This window comes from Mytilus galloprovincialis, chromosome 13 (assembly GCF_965363235.1).
Source record: "Mytilus galloprovincialis chromosome 13, xbMytGall1.hap1.1, whole genome shotgun sequence".
NCBI lineage: Eukaryota > Metazoa > Mollusca > Bivalvia > Mytilida > Mytilidae > Mytilus > Mytilus galloprovincialis.
In genome coordinates this window covers 72,979,779-73,003,278 of record NC_134850.1, presented here as the reverse complement: position 1 = coordinate 73,003,278, position 23,500 = coordinate 72,979,779, and the positions used below count along the sequence as shown (strand labels likewise).

The following is a 23,500-nucleotide window of genomic DNA, read 5'->3' as shown; positions in this document are numbered from 1 at the left end:
TATTTTGTTTTTATTCTCTAAGTAAGTAAAATCAAGGATTTGTATACTATACAAATCCTTGGTTAAATGATATTTTGAATATGTCTGCAGTGTGCTAACTTTTTGATATGAAACTATGAGCGAAAAAAATTACAACAATTTTCCTTGTGTTAGCAAAACTTTCTTAAAATAGATTTACTTTCGTTTTAAAGGAGGTTCATACGGAGACAAGACAAGAAGTGTATTACACATTTTTTTTTAGGTGCGGTGCCTTATCTTTATCAACTGAAATTAAGGGTAAGAGGTGATCCTAAAAAGACATGTATTATTTATAAGGCTCTTTAAACTTCCATCACCTTCAAAGCCTTGGGGCAACTTGGTAGAGTGTACTGTTTACATGAATTTAAAAATGCTTAGTATCACCTTTAGTCCAAATAATTATGACGTCTTGAAAGGCTATCATAATTTTTTTCTTTTGACACCTTACTTCGCCTTACTTCGACAACCACTGAATTACAGGCTCCTGACTTGGGACAGGCACATATAAAATGTGGCAGGGTTAAACATGTTAGCGGAATCCCAACACTCCCCCTAACCTGGTACAGTGGTATAACAGTACAACATAAGAACCAACTATATATATAGATATAGGAAGATGTGGTGTGAGTGCCAATGAGACAACTTTCCATCCAAATAACAATTTAAAAAAAGTAAACCATTATAGGTCAATGTACGGCCTTCAACACGGAGCCTTGGCTCACACCGAACAACAAGCTATAAAGGGCCCCAAAATTACTAGTGTAAAACCATTCAAACGGGAAAACCAACGGTCTTATCTATATAAAATAAAAAAACGAGAAACGGGAAACATATATAAATTACATAAACAAAAGACAACTACTGTACATCAGATTCCTGACTTAGGACAGACCTGTGCAAACATTTGCAGCGGGAGTAAACGTTTTAATGGATCCAAACTGTCTCCCTTTTTCTGAAACAATAGCATAACATCACAACATAGAAAAACACACGATAAAATATCAATTGGCAGGCTTAACTCAATCAAAAAATGTACATTAATACACTATGAACGAATAAATTTGATCTGCGATATCTTAATGCAAATGCACAGTTGATAAAATATTAGGGACAAACATTCAAGGCCAAAAAGCAAACAAATAAGTCCAAACAAAGCCATGTCAAGACACCACTGCGAAATATTTAACCATTCGAAAATATTCACTTTAGAAAAAAAAACGGTTTTAAAAAAATACAGGTAAATCTTGAAGTTTATACAAATGTAGTAAGAAGAAGTGAAACTTAGATCCCAGGGATTTAGTATTTTAACGTCATGAACAGTCAGAGAAGACATGACTTGTGTCTTGTTTAGTATTATATGTCTGTTTTTTTCTTCTTTTTTTTTAGCCATGGCATTTCCAGTTTGTTTTCAATCTATGAGTTTGAACATCCCTCTGCAATGCTCTGGAATCTTTCGCCACTCTTTTAATGTCTCCAGCATGTTTGCCTCTGAATAAAGATTTTAACTTTTTTTTGTGTTCTTGGTTATAATCTTGTAAACTATACTAAATAGTGATTCAGTATAAACAAACATAATTAGGAAGACATTTAGATCTACAAATAATTCAATAAGTAAGAAATCATTACTTGCCTTCTTTTGGCTGTTTTATTTTTCCCATTAAGTCATTAAATCATGATTTTAGTTTACACATTTTTGTTTTTTTGGCATTTAATTTTGAAAACTCTTAATTAACAGAGAGAACTGTTTCCTTCAAGAAAGGTGAACAGGATATCATTTACAAATAAACCAACCTTAAACACTCCTAGTAAAAAAGGGAGATAATAGCTACTTTTTACTTTCCTGATGTTGTGAAAAGGGAGCTAATAGCTACTATTTACATTTCTGATGTTGTGAAATGGGATGTGATAGATATTAGTTACTTTTCTGGTGTTGTGAAAAGGGAGGTAATAGCTACTATTTACTTGCTGATGTTGTGAAAGGGAGATAATAGCAATTATTTACTTGATGATGTTGTGAAAAGAGAGATAATTTATTAACTAAGCTACTATTTACATTTCTGATGTTGTGAAATGGGAGGTGATAGATATTAGTTACCTTTCTGCTGTTATGAAAAGGGAGGTAATAGCTAATTGATCGATTGTCTGCATCTATAATTCTTGGTCCCTTTAATGTGTAAAAACAATAATTCAGAGAGTTACTAAGTATATATGACTAGGAACAAATAATTTTGTTTTAAGCTTACATGTTAAATTGAAATAAAAATGTATTTTTCATTTACTCATGTTTTTTAAATACAAAATGCAAATAAAAAATAATTTGAGATTAATTTTCCTTTTAACTTTTATTTAGGAGTGCATGATCATGGATAAGATACATAAGAAGGCTCTGAACCAATGTAGACGCAGTTTGGTTCAAAATATTATCTTAGAGAGCGAATTCGGCGACCTGATTAAAGAAAAAGAAATTTTTACTGATGGGATGTTTGAAGAGATTCTGGTAAATAAGATTGCATAATCAAAACCCTTAATACGGCTGGCTAGATATTTATCAATTTTTAAGACTTAACTCTACATTTGAGATAGACAAAATAAGTGTGGCTGTTAGTTTTCTTGTTTGAATTGTTTTACATTGTCATTTCAAAGCCTTTTATAGCGGTATAAGCTTTGCCCATTGTTGGAGGCTGTATGGTGACCTATAGTTGTTTATTTCTGTGTCACTTGTTCTCTTGTAGAGAGTTGTATCATTGGCAATCATACCACATCTTCTGATTTTTCTATGTACACTTAACAAATATATTCCTTTTAGTAAATATAGTTGACCTATTGCTTATGGTAATTGAGAAACAGACCAAAACACAAAAACTAGACAAGTACCCCATACAATTATTCTATACACCAAAAAAAGCTGACCTATTGCTTTTAGTATTTAAAAAACAGACCGAATCATAAAACCTTAACAATGACCAATGAACCATCAACCTGAAGCCAAGTTTAGATGATCAATACCATTAAGACCAATATGTACATCCTACAATCCTTCAATATACCAAATATAGATGACCTTTTGCATGTTTTGCTTGAAGTACTGAAAAACAAACAAAAACACAAAAATGTGATTCTTCGAGTGCAACTGGATACCACCAAAGAGGTCCAACCCTGAGCAGTTTGGGTAAAAATTGACACAATATTCAAGCTTGATGTAGGTCTCAATTTGGATTGTTAATAAATATTTGACACAATGTAGGTTTCTGACACAGAATATATGCAGTCAAAGAACTTGAAATTGGTTATATGATTTGAACTTACATTCAATTGGAGATGTCTTGCTGTTGTGCAATTCACTGTGTTGTTGCGCAATTCTAAGTAAATCTGTTTTCAGACTATAAACAAAGAATTAGCAATATTAATTGTGACCCCAATTCTTTTTTTGGGACAATTGATTTCCTAAATATAGGTTTCTGACACAGAATAAATGTAGTCAAAGAATTTGACATTAGTGATATGATTTGAATTTATAGTCACTTGAAGATTTCTTGTTGTTGTTCAATTCACTGTGCTGTTGTGCAATACTAAGTTGATCAGTTTTCAGACTTCCGGTATACACAAATATTAAGCAAAATTAATTGTGACACGTAATTTTTTTGTGGAAAATTGATAATTTCTTAAATTTTGAGGATAAGAAAGAACATGTTAGCGGGCTCTAAACCCTCCCCTAACCTGGGACAGTGGAAGTTGCATGTAACAGAACAACATAAGAATGAACTATAAAAATCATTTAAAAAAAGCTTAACTAATCAGATGGATACAAATAGAAATATATCTAACAAAAAAACCAGAATGGACATGGCTGGGTACTTATACATCGCCACAACAGAAAGACACTAATTCAATTACCATCATCATGAGATAATTAGATAACAAAATCAATGGGTCAACATATCAGCAAAATGTGAGCAGCTGCATATATGATCAGCAAACTGATCAAAAGCACAAGTGAAACAAAAAGCTGAGACAGATGAGCATTTGCAAGTGATTTTTTTTAACATGCAAATTAAGTTGGTTTCATTTTATGTGCAATGTTTGTGCTCACAAAATGCTCACCTTATTTGCATGTTAAAAACCTCATTTACAATTTAGTATTTTAAGGTTAGATCAAATATGAAAATCTTATTTGCAACTTGTAAGCACCATTTGATATTTAAAGCTGGGATATTCAATAAAACTAGGAAAATAATCTAAAGAATAATTGATTTGATTTGATCTTTCAGGCTAATACTTCAAGACGTAAGAAAGTTATACAATTATTGGATGACCTACAACGTAGAGGTCCAGAGGCTTACAACAAATTTTTATATTGCTTAGAAAATTCAGGCCATCGAAATCTTGCAGATGCCATTAAAGAGAAGGAGCAAAAAATCCGTTATCCAAACCAACAACCAGTACATGGAGCCCAACATCTACAACACAGCGTATCAGCACAGCAACTTCAATCTCCAGATCTATTATCAAACATGAATTCCAGTCAATCTGCTCCAAATCCATTATCAAACATGAATACTGGTCAATCTGCTCCAAATCCTTTATCAAACATGAATTCCAGTCAATCTGCTCCAAATCTAGCATCATCTGGTTCAATAGTTGCATCACCTAGTGAAGAGGTACAGGATATCACAAATAGAAAAGAGGTCCAGGGCAACAGTAATTTTCAAAGAGAGATTGGTTACAATGAGGATGTAAGAATGGATGTAGCTGACCACATCAACTCAGGTAGATCTCCGTTTTGTCCATAATATCCTCAATTTATTTGTAGAAAAACTTAATGAGTAGATGCAACTATAATGTACATTAGACTTTTGCTCATTTATTTGGGCCCTTCTTAGTTGTTGCAGGTCGCCCTATAATGATCAGTATGTCCGTCTGTCTGTAACAAATTGTGTCTGCTCTATATATAGAAAAACGTTATGATTTCATACTTTATACTTGACATGTATATTAACCAACACTAGAGGATGTGTCATAATGTATGTACAACTTCCTAGGTCAAAGGTTAAGGAGTTATGCCCCTTTGAACATAGAATTTTGGCCTATGGTTGCAATAGTTTGTCATCACAACTCCACTAGATCCACACAACAGAATTTTATGAAACTTTGTAGATAATTTGGACATGCTATGTAAATTTACACATCAACAAGAAATTATTATTCTATTTTTTTCTATGCCCCTTTTGATTTAGAATTTTGTCCAACAGAATTTCATGAAACTTTGCAGATAATAGAGACATAATATGTTAATGTGCATTATATCCACAAGAAATTTTTATCATAATAGGATAAAGTCCAATGTCAATATTTTCAGTTCTTTGAGCACATATTTATCTGTATCAAATATTTAATCACAATCCAACTTCAGAGCAGTATGTAGTATCTATACTTGCCCAAAGCGTTCAGGTCATATCATGCTGTGCACATTATTCAATAAAATAAAGTATCACATTATAAAAATAGTATCCAGTAATGATCAGCATAAAATGAAGAACATTAATATAGTCATGACAGTCATTTGATATTGTTTCAGGATTTTCAAACCCTTTATCAGGAGCTGAATCTAGTAGAAGCAGTTCATCCAGCGGGCTTGGGGTATGCAGTAAATTTAAAGACTTTATTACAAATTATTTTTCTTTCTTGCAAGGCTTATTTTGTCTTCATAGATCAACAAGTTAAGTACTTCTCATTGGTCTAACCAATTATCTATCCTCAAGGCATCATTCAACTTAAAATGGTTGATTAAAGAGAAGGAGGCAAGGACTATGTCACACAAACAGGTCCAAAGCACTATTAGATAAGGGATAGCTGACTCATATGTATATGAATTAAGTCGGCCCGGGATAGCTGACTCGTATGTATATGAATTAAGGCCGACTTATTATTCTGATAGACATAGCTTAAACACGAAGAAGGTTTTCATAATTTAATTAAAGATATAAGTTAAGAGGAATGATAATAACAATCAATAAGTAAACAATGCCAAATAATAATAATATTCTAATATAAGTTTAATGGCAAATGTCAAATATGAATATTAAAACTATTTCTTTAAGGTGGTACCTAACACGACAGGGAGATAACTCTGTAAAATCAGCTAAATGTTTTAATTACGTTGTGTTGTTAAGGGAATATTAAGCTTCTCAATGATCAAAATTAGTGTTTGTTAAACTGCTATATAACCAGTGTTATTTTTCTGATAAAATGGTTGGTTCAAATATTTTGAAATTTTTATATTTTTGTCAAAGGGTCAAAGTAAATACTTTGTCAAAATTTTATGAAAATTAAACGAGCCAAATTAATTTTAGTGAAGGTGTTAGGTACCACCTTCCTGTACAGAAATTGCTAACAAAAGCACATAAGTTTCACATGTGAAGCACATGAGATGCAAGTAAGAATTGTATGCAAATCAGGTTGCTCATATGTGCAGTTTGGTAGTTCATATGTGCCCACAAAAATCTACCATAATGCTCACATGTGCAATTCAAACCTCAGGTGAGCTTTTATCATCCATGTTAGTTTTATGTTAGTTTTGTACTTTGAAAAGTTTTTCCATTCTTCTAACCATTCAAAACTAACCTACACCATTGCTCATATGAGCTTTTTCAAAATGACATGCCCTGATCATGCAGTCATGTACTTCCTGTAAATTCAAATTCATGAAAAGCATGCAATAAATGGAGGTAGATGGATATGGAAAATGTTAAGTCCTATATTGTGCTATTTGAAGAAAGGCATTGTTGAAATCTGATAAAACCAGTGTGGCTGTGGTTAATTATTTGTAAGTTATCATTTCTATTTCATTATTTTCATTTTTGTGTCAGATTTTGAAATACAAATGTATATTACAATTTTAAGTCCATTATGGGAATATATATACAGGTTGCTTCAAAATAAATACTACATGTATAAAGATTTTTCCTTTTTAAACTTTTTGAAATACAGTACTTATTAATCAAAGACATTTATTGTGTACTAAACTTGCAAGTCCCTCTATTAGTTTTATAATGTAATGTTATGATTTTAGTCATGATCATGATTATTGTTTAAATAAAAAAAAAAAAAATGATATGAAAATCATAATTAACTCACAATAATTAAAGAAGAACTCTTTTAACATGATGTATCAGTTATTTTATTTTCAACTGAATTATTTAAGATTTTCATTTAAATTTGAAAAAATATTCCTTTTTTTAAAGCAGCCATTTTGTTTTGGTCAACGATAAGATTGATGTGTGCAACATGTGAGCAGCTGCTCTTATGAGCAATCTAATAAAATGCACATGTGAAACAAAAGCTCATATGAGCAGTTGCACGTGAGGTTCTTAACATGCAAATTAGGTTAGTTTCATATGTGCAATTTTTTTGCTCACAAAATGCTCACCTAATTTGCATGTTAAAAGACTCGTGTGCAATCATGTTAGTTTCTAATGTGAGCATCTTATGTGCAACTTATGTGCAACTTGTTAGCACTTTTTGGTAAGGGTTAAGATGTCAAAATAAAATAAATTTCAAAACTACTAGTTTATAAAACGAACTATATTTCAAGCCTCATACAAAAAAAGTGAATATATAATGCATGACATATGGTTTTTTTCAGAGTTACAATATAAGAACTGATCCGAAGGGAATTGTCCTTATTATAAATAACATTAACTTTGTTAGTAATAATGAAAACAGACATGGAGCTGAAATAGATCAAGAAAGATTGACTGAAATGTTTAGTAACTTTGGCTTTGACATACGTTTCCATATAGATAAAACGGCTCAGGTAACAGAAACTCTTTAGTGTTGTGTTGAAAAAAGGTTGTCGGAGTTTATACTTTTCTCTGCATGTTTTTGTATGAAGAGAAAAAAATTTGCTTCGTATAATGCTATTATCATGCATGTTGTCACTGTCGTCTGCATCATTGTTCGAAGACGTATGGTTTCGGGATAATAACTTTATTATAAGTAAATAGAAATCAATAAAATTTTAACACAATGGTTATTACTACAAAAGAAAGGTTGGGATTGATTTTGGGGGTTATGGTCTAAAAAGTTTAGGAATTAGGGGCCAAAAAAGGGGCCTAAATAAGCATTTTTGTAGTTTCCAGTCAATAACTTGTGTATAAGTGTATAAATCTCTCTGAAATTTTACCACAAGTTTCTATAATACAAAGGGATGGTTATGGGGGGTTATAGCTCAAATCATTTAGCAGTTAAGGACAAAAAAGGGGGAAAACAAGGGGTTTTCCGGTTAAAGGACAATTTTGACAATTTAAAAGCAGTGTAAGGGAGGTAATCCAACTCCATTTAAAGAATACTGTTATGTTTGATTACCTCCCCTACACTGCTTGAAAATTATGTATTAAGAAATAATGATTGTCTTCAGATGATTAGCTGTAAAATTATTTTTAGAAGTTACTAACCATGCATGACTGTATGTCATTTGATATTTTAATGTTTTATGATGTATTTAAATGAGTAGGTATTGTTGTAAACTCCATTAGAAATTTGAATTGAGATTTATTTTTGAAATAAGTGAAAGGGGGAGGTGAAAAAAATTGGGGGAGGGGGGGTAATGAAAATTTTTTCACTAATTTTTTTTTTTAGGGGATTAATTCCCAACAGCATAGTGTATTGCTCATAAGAAAGAAAAAAAATAATTTCATTAGACCACATTCATTCTGTGTCAGAAACCTTTTCTGTGTCAACTATTTAATCACTGTAAATTAATATTAATTTTAACTATGACTAAGTTATTTTATATTTTGATACTTTATGATGTATTTAAATGAGTAGTTATTGTTGCCAACTTAATTAAAAACTTGAATTGAGATTATTTTTGGAATAAGGGATTGGGGGAGGTGATAAAAAAAAAATGGGGAGGGTTGGGGGGTAAAATTTTCTCATTTCAGATTTCAGAAATTAAAAAGAACTTTTCTTCAAATATTTTTTTTTAGGGGATTTATATTCAACAGCATAGTGTATTGCTCAAAAGCAAAAAAAAATAATTTTAAGTTCACTAGACCACATTCATTCTGTGTCAGAAACCTTTGCTGTGTCAACCTTTTTAATCACAATCCAAATTCAGAGCTGTATCAAGCTTGAATGTTGTGTCCATACTTGCCCCAACTGTTCAGGGTTTGACCTCTGTTGTCCTATAAAGCTGCTAATTTTGATTAGTTTTCTGTGGTGTCCCAAGTATTAAAGTAATTTGTGTTATTTTATCTAAAAAAAAATTATCTGACAAAGTGTTAATCATTTTAAACAAATGTATGATGGAATTTAAATGGAATAAACTTGAAGGATTTTTTTTAATAAAAAAGTTTGAGAAAGCTAAGTACAAATATAATTTGTGCACATCACAAAAAGAGATTTAGTTAAAAGTATAAAAAAGAAGATGTGGTATGATTGCCAATGAGACAACTATCCACAAAAGACCAAAATGACACAGACATTAACAACTATAGGTCAACGTACAGCCTTCAACAATGAGCAAAGCCACTTTTACCTTAAGTATATGAAACCTGTATTTAAGTTATTAGTAACTACTACTGTATGCAACCAGGACTCACATGGGAAAGTCAAAACAAAACATTACAACAAAAGAGACATTTGTTTGTTCCTTAATGTTATTTTTTCTGATTTCAACTTTATGCTCCTTTGAGTTTGTTATTTTTGCTGTGTGTATATTTCCCCAATTCTTTGCATGTGCATGTGTGACATTTTAGATTTCAATGAGTGTACACTGAGTATTATATGGTGACACATAGTTGCTTAAATCTATGTCATTTGGTGGATTAGTTATCTCAGTTGCACAAACGAAAGATTGATGTCTCGCCTAGACATGTTAGTCTAACATTTTATGAAACCTTAAGTAAATCTGACAAGAGGTTGTGGAGAACCACTACAGACAAGTTCTTCTTTAGAGCAGTTCACTTTTTTTGTCAATCTAGAGGAAAGTTTAGAAATAAGATGGTGTGGTACGATTGCCACTGAGACAACTAATCCACCAAATGACATAGATTTAAGCACTTATGTGTCACCCTTGACGGAGTCAAAAAATAAGACATAGGTATGCTGTTACCGGCGACGGCGACGATGTCAACAATGTATTAGTTTGTGATTAGGTCAGTTTATGGTGAACCACAAGTGGTAGGTCAATCATATTTGGTATGCAGTTGTATAAGCATTGGCACATCTCATTTCCATGGAGATTATTTGTCCCTGCCCCCTCAGTCATGGTCTATTGACTTCGAAACTTTTGCTTATTTTACAAGTATTAGTTTGTGTGCTTAGGTCAGTTTATGGGGAACCACAAGTGGTAGGTCAATGATATTTGGTATGCAGTCATATACGCATTGGCATATCTCATTTCATGGGGATAATTTGGCTCCGCCCCCTTAGTCATGGTCTATTGACTGAAAATTTTTGTAAGTTATCATGTATTAGTTTGTGATTAGGTGAGTTCAAGGTGAGCTATTAGTGGTAGGCCAATGTCAATTGGTATTGAGTTGTATAAGTATTCTAATTGGCACATCTCATTTCCATGGAGAATATTTGGCCTCGCCCCTCAGTCACAGTCTAATGACTTTGAAACTTATTTTAATTTACATGTAATAGTTTGTGATTAGATCAGTTTATGGGGAACCACAAGTGGTAGGTCAATGATATTTGGTATGCAGCTGTATACGCATTGGCATATCTCATTTCCATGGAGATATGGTCTAATGACTTTGAAAAATTTTGTAAGTTATCATGTATTAGTTTGTGATTAGGTCAGGTCAAGGGGAGCTATTAGTGGTAGGTCAATGTTAATTGGTATTGAGTTGTATAAGTATTGGCACATCTCATTTCCATGGAAAATATTTGGCCTCGCCCCTCAGTCACAGTCTAATGACTTTGAAACTTATTTTATGTATTAGTTTGTGATTAGATCAGTTTAAGATGAATTGCTAATGTTAAATCAATAATATTTGGTATGCAAATTTATTTACATTTGCAAGTATTATTTCCATGGAGATTATATAGCCCCACCCCCTCTTCATGCTTCATTGATTTTGAAACTTTTACATAGTTTACAAATTTATTTTTGTATTAAGGTTTGGGAATGACTTATAATAAGTCAATGGTATTTGGTATGCAGTTGTATTAGCATTGGCACATCTCATTTACATGAAGATTGTGTATAGCCATGCATGTAACTCAGTCATGGTTCATTGACTTTGAATATTTGCATAACTTATGTAAGATGTTAAAGTATTGCTATTTTGATTTCAACATTTGCATAATCAAAATTACAAAGATGCGAGACAGTTCTCTGTGATAACAGTTTATGTGAGAAAAAATTTGTTTGCTTATATAGGGAATCTCTGAAGCATGACTGGAGTGGGCCCCCTCTTAGGCAGTCAGTGGGCCCCCTCTTATGAAAATTTATAGATCTGCCACTGATAGGGGAAGTCAACGGGGGTCACCCAACCCCCTTTTTTTTTAAACTTGCAAACAGTCAATATCCCTACCCTGAAATCATAATACATATTCTTGTATTGGACAATTAAACAAATCAAATTAAATAAAAGGCGAGTACCCTGGGGTCACTTCTACGTACCCCGTTCCTGTTTGAGAACTTGTAAACAGATGAGATCCCCACCCCTTAACCAGATATATATTCTAGTATGGGACAAATAACAAATCAAATGAAGATTTTATAAATTTTAGATTTTCTGTTTCTGAGTTCAGTGGTGGATCCAGAACTTTTCCTAAGGGGGGACCCTCTGACTGACCTAAGGGGGGCCCGCTCCAGTCATGCTTCAATGATTCTTTATATAATCAACCAAATTTTTCCCACGAAAGGAGTTATGGGGTTTTATTCATTAAAAAAAGGGAAAATTTCCAGTTTTTTGACAATTACTCAAAAACGCTTTCAGCAGTTTTCATGAAAACTTGGTGAATTGTTTATATCTTTTGATGTGAGCTGAGAAGTAATTGAACTTTTTTCTTTGAAAATGTAATGGGCGTATCATCCACTCATGGGGCAGCTAGCTGTTTATTTCAACTGTTGTTCCTCAATTAAACTATGTTCTGCCTATTAAATAACAGGAACAAATACAAAACCATGAAATTTATTGTTTTTATTTTGGTGGTGTCACTCCTACTGTTCTAGAATAATTTCTCTTTACGAATGGAAAAATTGCTGAATTCATTGTTTCCGTTCTCTATAACCTAAGTTTGCCATAATCAAATGATACCAAACTTATACACAATGCTAATAACCATAAAATACAGATCATGTTTTGATTTCGGTGCTGTCACTTTAACCGTTAAAGAGTTATGTCCCTTTTTAAATGGAAAAATTGTTGAATTTTCTTATTTTATTCTGTAACATAAGTTTGCCTCAAAACTTTTTATGAAACTTATACACAATACTTTTTTTACCACAAAACTCAGATGAAGTTCAAATCTGGATAGCATCACTTTTACCATTCTTGAGTTATGTGCCTTTATAACTTCATATGATATGGAAGCAGTGGCATCATCTGTGTCCGATGGACACATTCCCCTTTTGTTCTTTAAAATGTATAACTCTGTTCTACAACTCTAAACTGTACACACAATATTATTCCTCATTTACACAGCACATGAGACATTTCACAACAGCATAGCTAACTTGTTCTCATTATTGAAAGATGTATGGTGACCTAAAGTTGTTTATTATGACTTAAACGTCTTTTGTACTCTGTTGGATAGTTGTCTCATTGGCAATCATACCACATCAACATGAAAAACATAATCATCAATTAATTTTACTTCTACATGCATCGTTGCCATATAAGTGAATTAGAAGAATTGTACCTATAAAGGCAACAAAATATAAAAAAACAAGCAGTGGAAATCTTTTTATTTAAAAATGCAATCTTACTCATTCATTATACATGATAAAATGGGGGAGACCATTATAGAATTATTCCCTAAATAGGACTGATGTAAAAATTTGGTAACTGAATGGTTCCTTCTTGTTCAATGAATGAATCTGTATTCAAAGACCATCTGTGTGTTGAGAGATATAGGAAGATGTGGTGTGAGTGCCAATGAGACAACTCTCTATCCAAATAACAATTTAAAAAAAAGTAAACCATTATAGTGTGTTAAGAGACCACTTTTGTCTTTTCCCATGAGTAGTCCGGCTTGACTGTTATTGCATAATTTATCAACTAAAAATTTACCATCAAAATGTATCATAGAATTAAGAATAGAAACGGGGAATGTGTCAAAGAGACAACAACCCGACCATAGAGCAGACAACAGCCAGGGGCAACCAATGGGTCTTAAATGCAGCGGGGAAACTCCCACACCGCGAGGAGTCCTTCAGCTGGCTCCTAAACAAATATTTATACTATATAGTTAAGAGATAATGGACGTCATACTAACTCTGAATTATACACAAGAAACTAAAATTAAAAATCATACAAGACTAATAAAGGCCAGAGGCTCCTGACTTGGGACAGGCAAAAAAAAGCGGCAGAGTTAAACCTGTTTTTTTGAGATCTCAACCCTCCCCTAAACCTCTAGCCAATGTAGAAAAAACAAACAAACAACAATATGCACAGTAAAACTCAGTTTAAGAGAAGTTCAAGTCTGATGTCAGAATAAGTAACAAAAGAAACTAAACAAAATGACAATAATACATAAATTAACAAAGGACTACTAGCAGTTACTGACATGTTACAATTAAACTGATTAAAAGATCATGTCTTCATCATATGAATATCAAGCAAAATCACTCCTGTTAGGGTTTTAGTATTATACCATCATAAAATATATGAGAAGAACATAACCCGTGCCATGCCAACAACTGGTTTTGAAATAAATGTGTTTAAATCCGATGCAAAGACCCTATAAATGAATAAATATTAAAGCCAAAATATGCAATCTTTAATGACCTGACAAAAGTGTTGTAACTACATCCCTTCTTAATAAGTCTGTTTAAAGGTTTTGTAAGCTTTTGAGGTAAATACTGACATTTTTGTGCTTTGTAAAGATTATTACCATAAAAGATTGGATGTGAAATACCTGAACGTAGAAGATGTCTGCATGTTTAATTATATTTACGAATGATGTCCTTGTACCGATAATAAAATTTACTAAATCATGTCAATCGTGCTAAAACCAAATTATCATATCTCTATGTGAACAATTTTATATTTGTAGTTTTGACATATATTTGTGATACAGTATTTTTCTTTGGTTACAGGAAATAGACTAAATCATGTCAATCATGCTAGAACCAAATTATCATATCTCTATGTGAACAATTTTATATTTGTAGTTTTGACATATATTTGTGATACAGTATTTTTCTTTGGTTACAGGAAATAGAAGAAACATTAAAATATTTTTCAAAAGATGAACAGCTCTTAGAAGTTGACAGTTTGATAGTTGTTTTAATGTCGCATGGCAATAATGAAATCATATTAGGAACCGATGGAGGTAGCAAAAATATCATTGATCTGATAACTCTTTTTAACTCTAATAATTGTACATCAATGACAGGCAAACCGAAGATGTGTATTGTCAATGCTTGTAGAGGTGGTAAGTCATTTACTATTTTTTTTAATTAATTGACCAAAGTCTAAAAAAATTTAACAGACTATCAAAGGGTTGCCATCAACACCAAATTTAATATATATATATATATATATTAGTCACCTCTTTTATGAAATTTATTAAAATTAAAATGGTTGTTGATTAATGGTGAATAAGTTTGTTTTATTAAGTTTTGCTCCTTGGAAATATTAATTTTATCTGAAATTGCATTACATTTGCTCTCAAGTCTTCATTCCTATAAGATATTTATACAATTTTTAATTTTTTCTTTAATTATATTACTTATGACAAACATAAATAAAACAAAAGATTATCAGTAATTTATTTAAATTTATAGTGTTACATATATGGTACAATTAACATAAAATTATATGACATTTTTGGAAAGATCGGAACTTTTTCAAAATATAAAGAAACAAAACAAATCAAACTGAAATGTACCAAATATTATTACAGCAAATAAATATCAGTGACAGTCAAACACAATCAATCACGATTCCAGGTTTATATTATAAGCGATCTATACAAATACAACTTTGAACAAATAAAATGTGTCTTTAGTCCTTTCTTAAATACTCAAGTGATTGTTCATTTCGAATATATACTGGAAGGCTATTCCAAAGAGTTCCAGTCCCAACATTATTCACCATATATTTTGGTCTATTTTTTTTTTGGCATCTCGATTAAAGCTGCATTTTCAGATCACAATGATTGTGCCGGTTTGTAAAAATGTATGAGTTCACTAAGCTACGAAGGAGGAAGTCCATGTAAGGCTTAGAATGCATAAAGCAACAGTTTTTATTAATTGGCATCAGAATTTAAATGGTAGCCAATGAAAAGTCACTATAAAGGTTGGAGTTATATGTTCAAACTTCCTTTTGAGGGTTACTGGCCTGGAAGTGGTGTTCTAAACATTCTAAAGTTTGTATAGACTTGAGGCATTCACACCATACAGTAAAGCATTACTTCTGCTTCTGGTGGTATTAGCTTGTTAGCACTCTTCACATCAGCCTTGATGCCACTTCCTGTTTGCCTAAAGTTTGAAATTTAACAACACTCACTGTACAAGGAAATTTTTTTCAAACTTTTCTTGGCTTCTTTGGAAGGGAATAATCAGTTATGTTTCAGTTTACATGTTATCTTAGTCAGATGCATGCAGCGATGCAGGTTAAGACCTGTTATTGGTCTTCTTTCCTTTTCCTGCAGTATCATTAATTTCAATTGATCCAATGAATATATATATATTATATTTGTTTTATACTCTTACTCATCCTCACATGAAATTTGGTTTCACGGTTGAGTTGAATGTACAAATATATTCATAAGTCAGCTTATTGTCATCTTGTGTTGTTTTATTTCTTTTTCAGATAGTAGAGACAAAATATTTGGGAAAACTCAACCTGTTGATGTTCATTATACACCTCATACTGATGGTCCAATATCAAGGAAGCCAGCAAACTCTGATTTTTTGATAGCATACTCAACATTTCCAGGTATTTATATAAATTTTTAGGAAAGCTTTTTCAGCTACTGGTTTTATATGTCATCGTGACATTAATATTAGTACACTCTCTATAGGATTCTGCCACATACGTGACATAATCTCTTCTCTCTAGTAAAATGATCTCCAATGAATAGTTAGGCAGCAACCATTTGATTTTCTGGGGGGGGCTATGGTTTTTTTTTCTGGACAATTTTTTTTTTTCGCCTGCGGCGAAAAACAATCTATTTTTTTCGCGACAAGTCGAAAACATTTTTTTTCTTTCAATTTTAGCATTACATATAGTGGCAGCTGAGGGTGAAACAAACAATTTTTTTTTCTCAGAATCAAAAACAAATTATTTTTTTCTCCAAAAACTGGAAACAAACTTTTTTTTCCAAAAAAAACCATAGCCCCCCCCAGAAAATCAAATGGTTGCTGCCTTATGCAGCAAGATCACTTCTAGTTGTTAAAATTCCTTTTGAAGTATTTGACCTTACTATAATACATTAATTCTACATTCAAACAATTGATAAAAGCCAATTTGTTTTTTATTGGTAATACTTTTATAAATATTACTTGTGTATATTGTCTGTCTCAGTTAATACAAATCAGAGCAACCTGATGGCTGAAGTTTGTTATCATGCATCATGTAAACATGCTTAATTTAACCTTTTAATGTGGTTTCAGATTCATCTTAAACTTACTGTATACCAGTTATACTTGTTTTTCCATTAAAATCACAATGACAATGGAATTGAAAACATTAATATAGATTCTACCACTGCATCAAGTTTGATATGATATTTATCTACTCTACACAATTACATATTTTAAAATACTCAAAATTTGACTGTTGAGTTTGGATAAATATCCTATTGCACAAGATGCGGTGCTGGAATCTGTTTCTCTAATGATTCAGTTTAGATGATATGCAGACAATCTTCATCCTTCTTTTCAAATGACCTACAAAAAGATGTGTTATTTCTATGTGACTTCATCAGACATGGTAAACCAAATTTGACCTCAATCATTATTTGGGTATCTGGCACAAATTTTTTGAATTTTTGGGTCTAAATGCTCTTCAACTTTATACTTGTTTGGCTTATAACTATTTGGATCTGACCGTCACTGATGAGTCTTTTGTAGACGAAACGTGCGTCTGGCGTATCAAATCATAACCCTGGTACCTTCGATAACTAACTATGATTTTTATCTATTTTTACATATTTCAAAAACCAAAGTAGAGTGAGGTGAGCGACACAGGCTCTCGAGATGCCTCTAGTTTCATTAAGTCACAATAGGAATTTTAGAGGAAAGCAAGAAAATTTTACGTCATAATCAAAGAACTGAGATCAAATGAACCACACTTTGATTAAATAAAATTAATCAACAGGTCTAAAAGGGATAATTCAAGTTTGAATTAGAGAAAGCATGTATATTTGGTAACTTGAAGACAATCTGTTTTGATTGTATGTTTATTTGGCAGGATATGTATCTTATCGAGATGATCAGGATGGCAGTCCATTTGTAAAATGTCTTGTGGAAGTTTTTACAGAGATGGCACACTTGGTACATGTGTCAGACATGTTGACAGAGGTAAATTCTTCTTAAATCAGTTCTAGAACTTTTTACACAAACTATTTAAGATATCATGCGATATATTTCACACTCTTGATAAAAATAAGAAGATGTGGTAAGAGTGCCAATGAGAAACTATCCACCAGAGTCCATATGATACTGATGTAAACAACTACAAGCTACTTTACAGACTTCAACATTGAGATAAAATTCATACTTTATAGTCAGCTATAAAAGGTTCTGATATGATAAGTTGAATACCGACCATGCAAGGGCTGAATAGCTAATCAAGGTTAGTTAAATACTGCCATCGTCATATGTTGAATAAATCAAACAATAACCTGATGTATGTATAAAACACAAAACAACTGACATCCAGTGAACTACAGGCTCTTTATACATTGGTCAATTGTAAGAAGAAAGACATGAATGTAAGAACAAATTTATTTTCAAAGTAAATTGGGAAATTTTATAAATCTTTTTATCTCAGAAGGCCAAACTGTAAGGTTGTATGGGATAAAAGTTTCTATTTTGTAGTATATAAAAGGCACTATAGTTAGTATAACCTACTTTTTTAATTATTTTTCAGGTGAACAATAGAATGGCAGAAAGCCACAATCAGATTCCAAATCCTACGAGCACATTACGATTAAAATGGCACTTGATGTAAGAACACTTGTATCAAAATTTTTAAGTATTGTCATGCAAGACTATTATGGCAGCTTTGTATTCATGTTTTGAAATCTTTCATTTTAACCTGCAAAATCCAATCTGGAATAGTTTGTTCCAGTTTTTCTATTGCCTGCAACAAATTAATTCATTGCAAAATTCTAGATGTCTTATAGGGATTCAAATCCAGTGATGAGGTTGTGTTTTCATGATCCTAGCAAAAAAATGTAATTATAAGTATTGCATGCTTTTTTTGTGTAATTCTATAGGGTTGTAAAAGCGCTGATGGTGCTCACATTTAAAGAATTGTGAGTTTCTGTGCTTCATACAAGATGTACTTCAGTCAATATGCTTTTACACCCCAAAGAATTAATAAAAAGAAGCTTTCAATTTTTAATTTGTTTTGCTTCTTCTTGAAAAAAATGTACAACTTTGAATGTCAAAAACATTAAGGAGGCTCACAGGTACAAAAATTTCAGCAAAAAAAAATAAACCTTTGTTTTTTTCATTACAAATTTTATTAATTACACTAAAAGCTATTACTTTATGATATGGAACAAAAAGCAACCAAAAACATAGGTTTGGTTTGGCCCCAGATGACTTTTAAAATGTTTATATCATTGAAAAAGCTCCAAATTATCTCCCTTTAGTTAAAAAAATGCCATTTTTTGGCATTAGAATTGAAATATCTTTTTTAACTTATCAGTGACCTATATTTTTTATTATTGTTTTCAAATAAGCTGTACATAAACTAAATAATTGTAAAATTTAAGTGATTTCTGTAATTTAGTTCTTTTTTTATTTCAATATTACCTCTATTTCTCCTATTAGTTCAACCAAGGATTTGTATAGTTAGTCTAACTATACAAAGCATGTAGCAATGACATGATACTTAATGACTTTATAAAAATGCAAAATCTTGTGTAAGAGATGGATCTAATTGTTCAGAGTTTTTTTGCATCTAATATTGGTGTGAGGCAGGTTGAAAAACCTGTCGCCCCTATTATTTTCTATTTTTCTTATTAATGATTTGACTGAGTTTATGTCACATGCTTATAGTGGTCTGAATGATGTTTGTAATATGTCTCATTTACTTTTTGACAATGATGATATTGAAGTGTATTTTAAATTGTATCTGTTGTTATATGGGGATGACAGTCATTTTTGCAGAATCTGCAGTTGAGTTACAAACAGCATTGAATGCAATGTATTTATATTGTGAAACATGGAATCTCAAAGTTAATACTGCAAAAACCAATGTTGTTATATTTTCTAAAAGTCAACAGGCTGAAAATGTTCATTTTATATATAATAATGACCATTTATCTGTTATGATGAATTTCAATATTTAGGTATTGTATTTTCTAGAAAAGGTACTTTTCATGTTAATAAATCTAGACTGGTTCAACAAGCTAGAAAAGCAATGTTTTATGTATTACGTAAGGCAAGAAAATTGTATTTCCCTATAGATGTATTGTAATAACTTTTTGATGCTATGGTTGGTCCTATATTGTTGTACGGTGCAGAAGTTTGGGGGTATGGAAAAAATCATTGCACTTATAATTTTGTAAATGTATAATGAAAGTTAAAAAATGTACACCTTATTGCATTGTATATGGTGAACTAGGTAGAGTACCAATGTATGTTAATATTAAAGCAAGAATAATTGGTTTTCGGAAACGTATTGTTACTGGCAAAAAAGAGAAAATTTCTCGTACATTGTATGAAATGCTATATAAACTTGATTCTGGTGATGTATACCACTCTAAGTGGTTGAATTGTGTAAAAGATATTTTATTTGAATGTGGTTTTATTAATGCCTGGAATAATCAATATATAGATACAAATTGTCAGTTGTCTAAAATGTGAAACAGTATTACCACAATTTATTTGTAAATGAATGGAAGGCTCCGATGTTTAAATTATAGAATGTACAAGTCTGAGTTTGGTTTTGAAGATTATTTAACTACATTGCCTTTTGATTTAAGAATTAATTTGTGTAAATATAGGTGCAGTAGTCATAGGTTACCTATTGAATGTGGTAGATTTTATAGCATTGATAGATCAGAAAGAATATGTGATTTATGTAACAGAAATGTGCTAGGAGATGAATTTCATTACATATATGATTGTACTTTCTTTAATGCTGAACGGCTGAAATTTTTCCCAGCAGATATTTGTAAAGTTAAAAATACTACGAGTTTCTCTAATTTAATGAACAGCAAAGATAAATTTGTTCTTGTTGGCCTAGCCAAATTTTGTAAAATTGTAATGTCGGTTTACAAATGATATTTACCTCCAATTTATTCATGGATTTTTAAATATGTTTGTTCATGCAGTATTTCATATTTGTTATATTGTTGTACTATCATGCATCATGTGAGGCCTTTAGTGAAATAAAATGTTTCAATGTTTCACAAATTCTTGGTTCAATAGAAAAAAAGGACATGAACAAAAATGTATGCTTCTTTCTGAGGCAGATTGTGAGCTGAAATGAACGGTGAACCCATTTTTTTATTTCAGTTTTCTATTAAGTATATGATAAAGTTCATATATAAAAAAAGATAGCGAAATCCTATATATAAAAAAAACTTTAGTTTATACCCGTGAGTCCCCTTAAGCTTATTCATATTTTGTTTTGTTTCTAAACTATGTTTGTTTATTCTATATTGTAACCACTGCAGTTTATTATTTGTTGTGACTATATTAGTCTCCATTCATTTTCATCTGAATCTTAAATTTCATTCCATTTTGTCTGACCTGTTGAAACTATATTATTTCTAATTAATAGTGTATACACATCTTTGGTTCCACTTGAACTTTAAAAAAAATCTTGACAAATGAAGGAATGAATGAAGTGACTAGCTTATAACTATCAATTATACTGCAATCAGCTATTTTACTATACAGATAAAGCTATACGTATTAACGTAATCTTTATACGTCAATGAATTCAACTAACCTTTAAGCCCCGCCTACTTACCGGAACTACTGTATTTCATCAACAACGTCACATCACAACCATGACAACGTGTAGTAACAATGGTCAAACTTTTATGAATTTAAACTTGTTATGTCTTCAAATTGGTAATTTATGTACCATGTTTATTAAATGTTATAAATTAAGTTCATTTTCCCTGTTTAATTCATTAAAATGTCAATGTCTTACTGCCTGGACTACGGTCATAGGGAAATACCCCAAAATGGTACCCCAAGAGGGAAATACCAAACACTTTTTTTGATCAATATTTGTTACATATTTTTTTTATTTTTTTTATTTTTTTTATCGATTTCAGTATAAAAACAATATATGTATAGTGTCTTGAAATATGAAATTTATTTGTATTCGGCAGGAAACAGTGGAAATGCTCGGTAGAACCTCGCATTTCCCCCGTTTCTAAGCTTCATACAAATAAATTTCATATTTCAAGACACTATACGTATATTGTCTAATTGCATAGCACTTTCCTGTATTCTTACTGCAGAAATTATCTGTTGTATTTCAGAAAATTTCTGTCAATTTTTAATTTGGCTATTAGCTGTTCCAACCTGAGAATTTTTTAATTTTTATTTAACTATTATGGAAAATGAAGCTGTGATGAAGAAGCTAAGATTAGTCATTTTCAATCCACCTTCACTGTAATACTTTTGCAACAGTTCTTTCTTGACTCTTGAATTATTACTGTACTTTTTTTGCCAATATCTTGATTAGATTCTTTATTTGAACACTTTTTCCTTATAATTAATGTAAATAATTTTATCAAGATCAACATCAAAATATTTTACATAAAACTTTTTGTACCCCAGCCTAAGATTTTTTATTGATAGAAAGAATATCACCAGTATTTTTTACTCCAAATCCAAGAAAAAAAATAATATTAAGCCCTGATGTTTTGAATATCAATCTAATTCAGTTAAAGTTTCATTTAAGGACTGTTCACTTCCTTTGACATTGATTGTAGAAAAGCACAGCTGGTTCAGAAAAATAAATACCGTTTATGTTGTTACTAATAAGTTGGGATGGAAATGTGTTAGTTTTATGTTGGAGTCAATATAATACTTCTATGCTAAGATATTGTAGGCAATAGGTCACATATGTTTTGTGTATGGAATGATTGTAAGGTAAACATATCTATCTGAAAGGGTTCACCTCACTTTTACCTCATTTCTATTGACCATTGATTAATTGTATCTTATGTAGGCAATGATTGTAATTATTTGTAAAGGTTCATGGGGTGTATTGCAATTCTGCTAATTTTTCAAAGTTCCAATACTACTTTTCCAGAAACTTAAAGTATACGTTTTCCAGAAATTGTATTTCTTACTTTTCCAGAAATTTACCTGGTAGTAAATTATTAATATTTGAATATATGTGTAATAAATTTCTTTCTTTCATATTTTATACCAAAAAGGTTCTGATCTTATATCTACAATATACTAGATCTAAAAAAAAATGAATGTTTCACCAAAAGTGAAAGATGATGATGTCAGAATCGTTATATTTTTATGTTTCACCAACTTGAAATGTCTATGATCCTCTATGTAGTTAAATAACTGATATTTTCATAGATGGCACAGTTAATTATTCGATAAATGGGTGAACTGTTACTACATATCTCTTGTGTTTGCATGACTTCCACTTTTTATCAAAATGTAGGATCTGCTTATTGATGTGTGCACTACCCAAAGACTAACTCTCCAGCCCAAGGGAGATCATATTGACTTTGAATGTGCAATGCATACTGCTGTTACAAAAATTTTATGCTGCTACAATCAGTTGTTGCAGGTTTCATTTAGAACAAATTCAAGGTATTTTCTCGGAAAATTAAGGTAATATTTCCTGAAATGTAGACTTTTATTTGCGGAAACGTCATCTTTTTTCCCCGTAAAAGTAATGACAATTTGCAGAAATGTAAAATGCCGGGTTCATGGATCCTTGGTGATGTTCGCATTATGTGACAATTGTAATAGAACCGTTATCTTAAGTTCATTCATGAATTATCTATAGAATATTTCATGTTTATTCATTTATATCTAAATATTAATCACATACTAATTTATTTAAGTTTATTTATATTAATTACTATTAACAACAAATTATGAATTTTTGTTTGTAAAATG

General features: G+C 31.3%; 1 protein-coding gene across 1 annotated transcript; it reads left to right on the top strand.

Moving 5' to 3' along the window:
* Window positions 1–176: 176 nt before the first annotated feature.
* On the top strand, window positions 177–21,681 carry LOC143056938 (caspase-9-like). Its single transcript, XM_076230153.1, has 9 exons — window positions 177–276; window positions 2,369–2,515; window positions 4,287–4,785; window positions 5,594–5,655; window positions 7,661–7,831; window positions 14,415–14,634; window positions 16,017–16,142; window positions 17,619–17,728; window positions 18,300–21,681. The coding sequence occupies exons 2-9, from the start codon at window positions 2,375–2,377 to the stop codon at window positions 18,378–18,380; spliced, it is 1,410 nt and encodes a 469-aa protein (XP_076086268.1). The 5' UTR covers window positions 177–276; window positions 2,369–2,374; the 3' UTR covers window positions 18,381–21,681.
* Window positions 21,682–23,500: the final 1,819 nt, after the last annotated feature.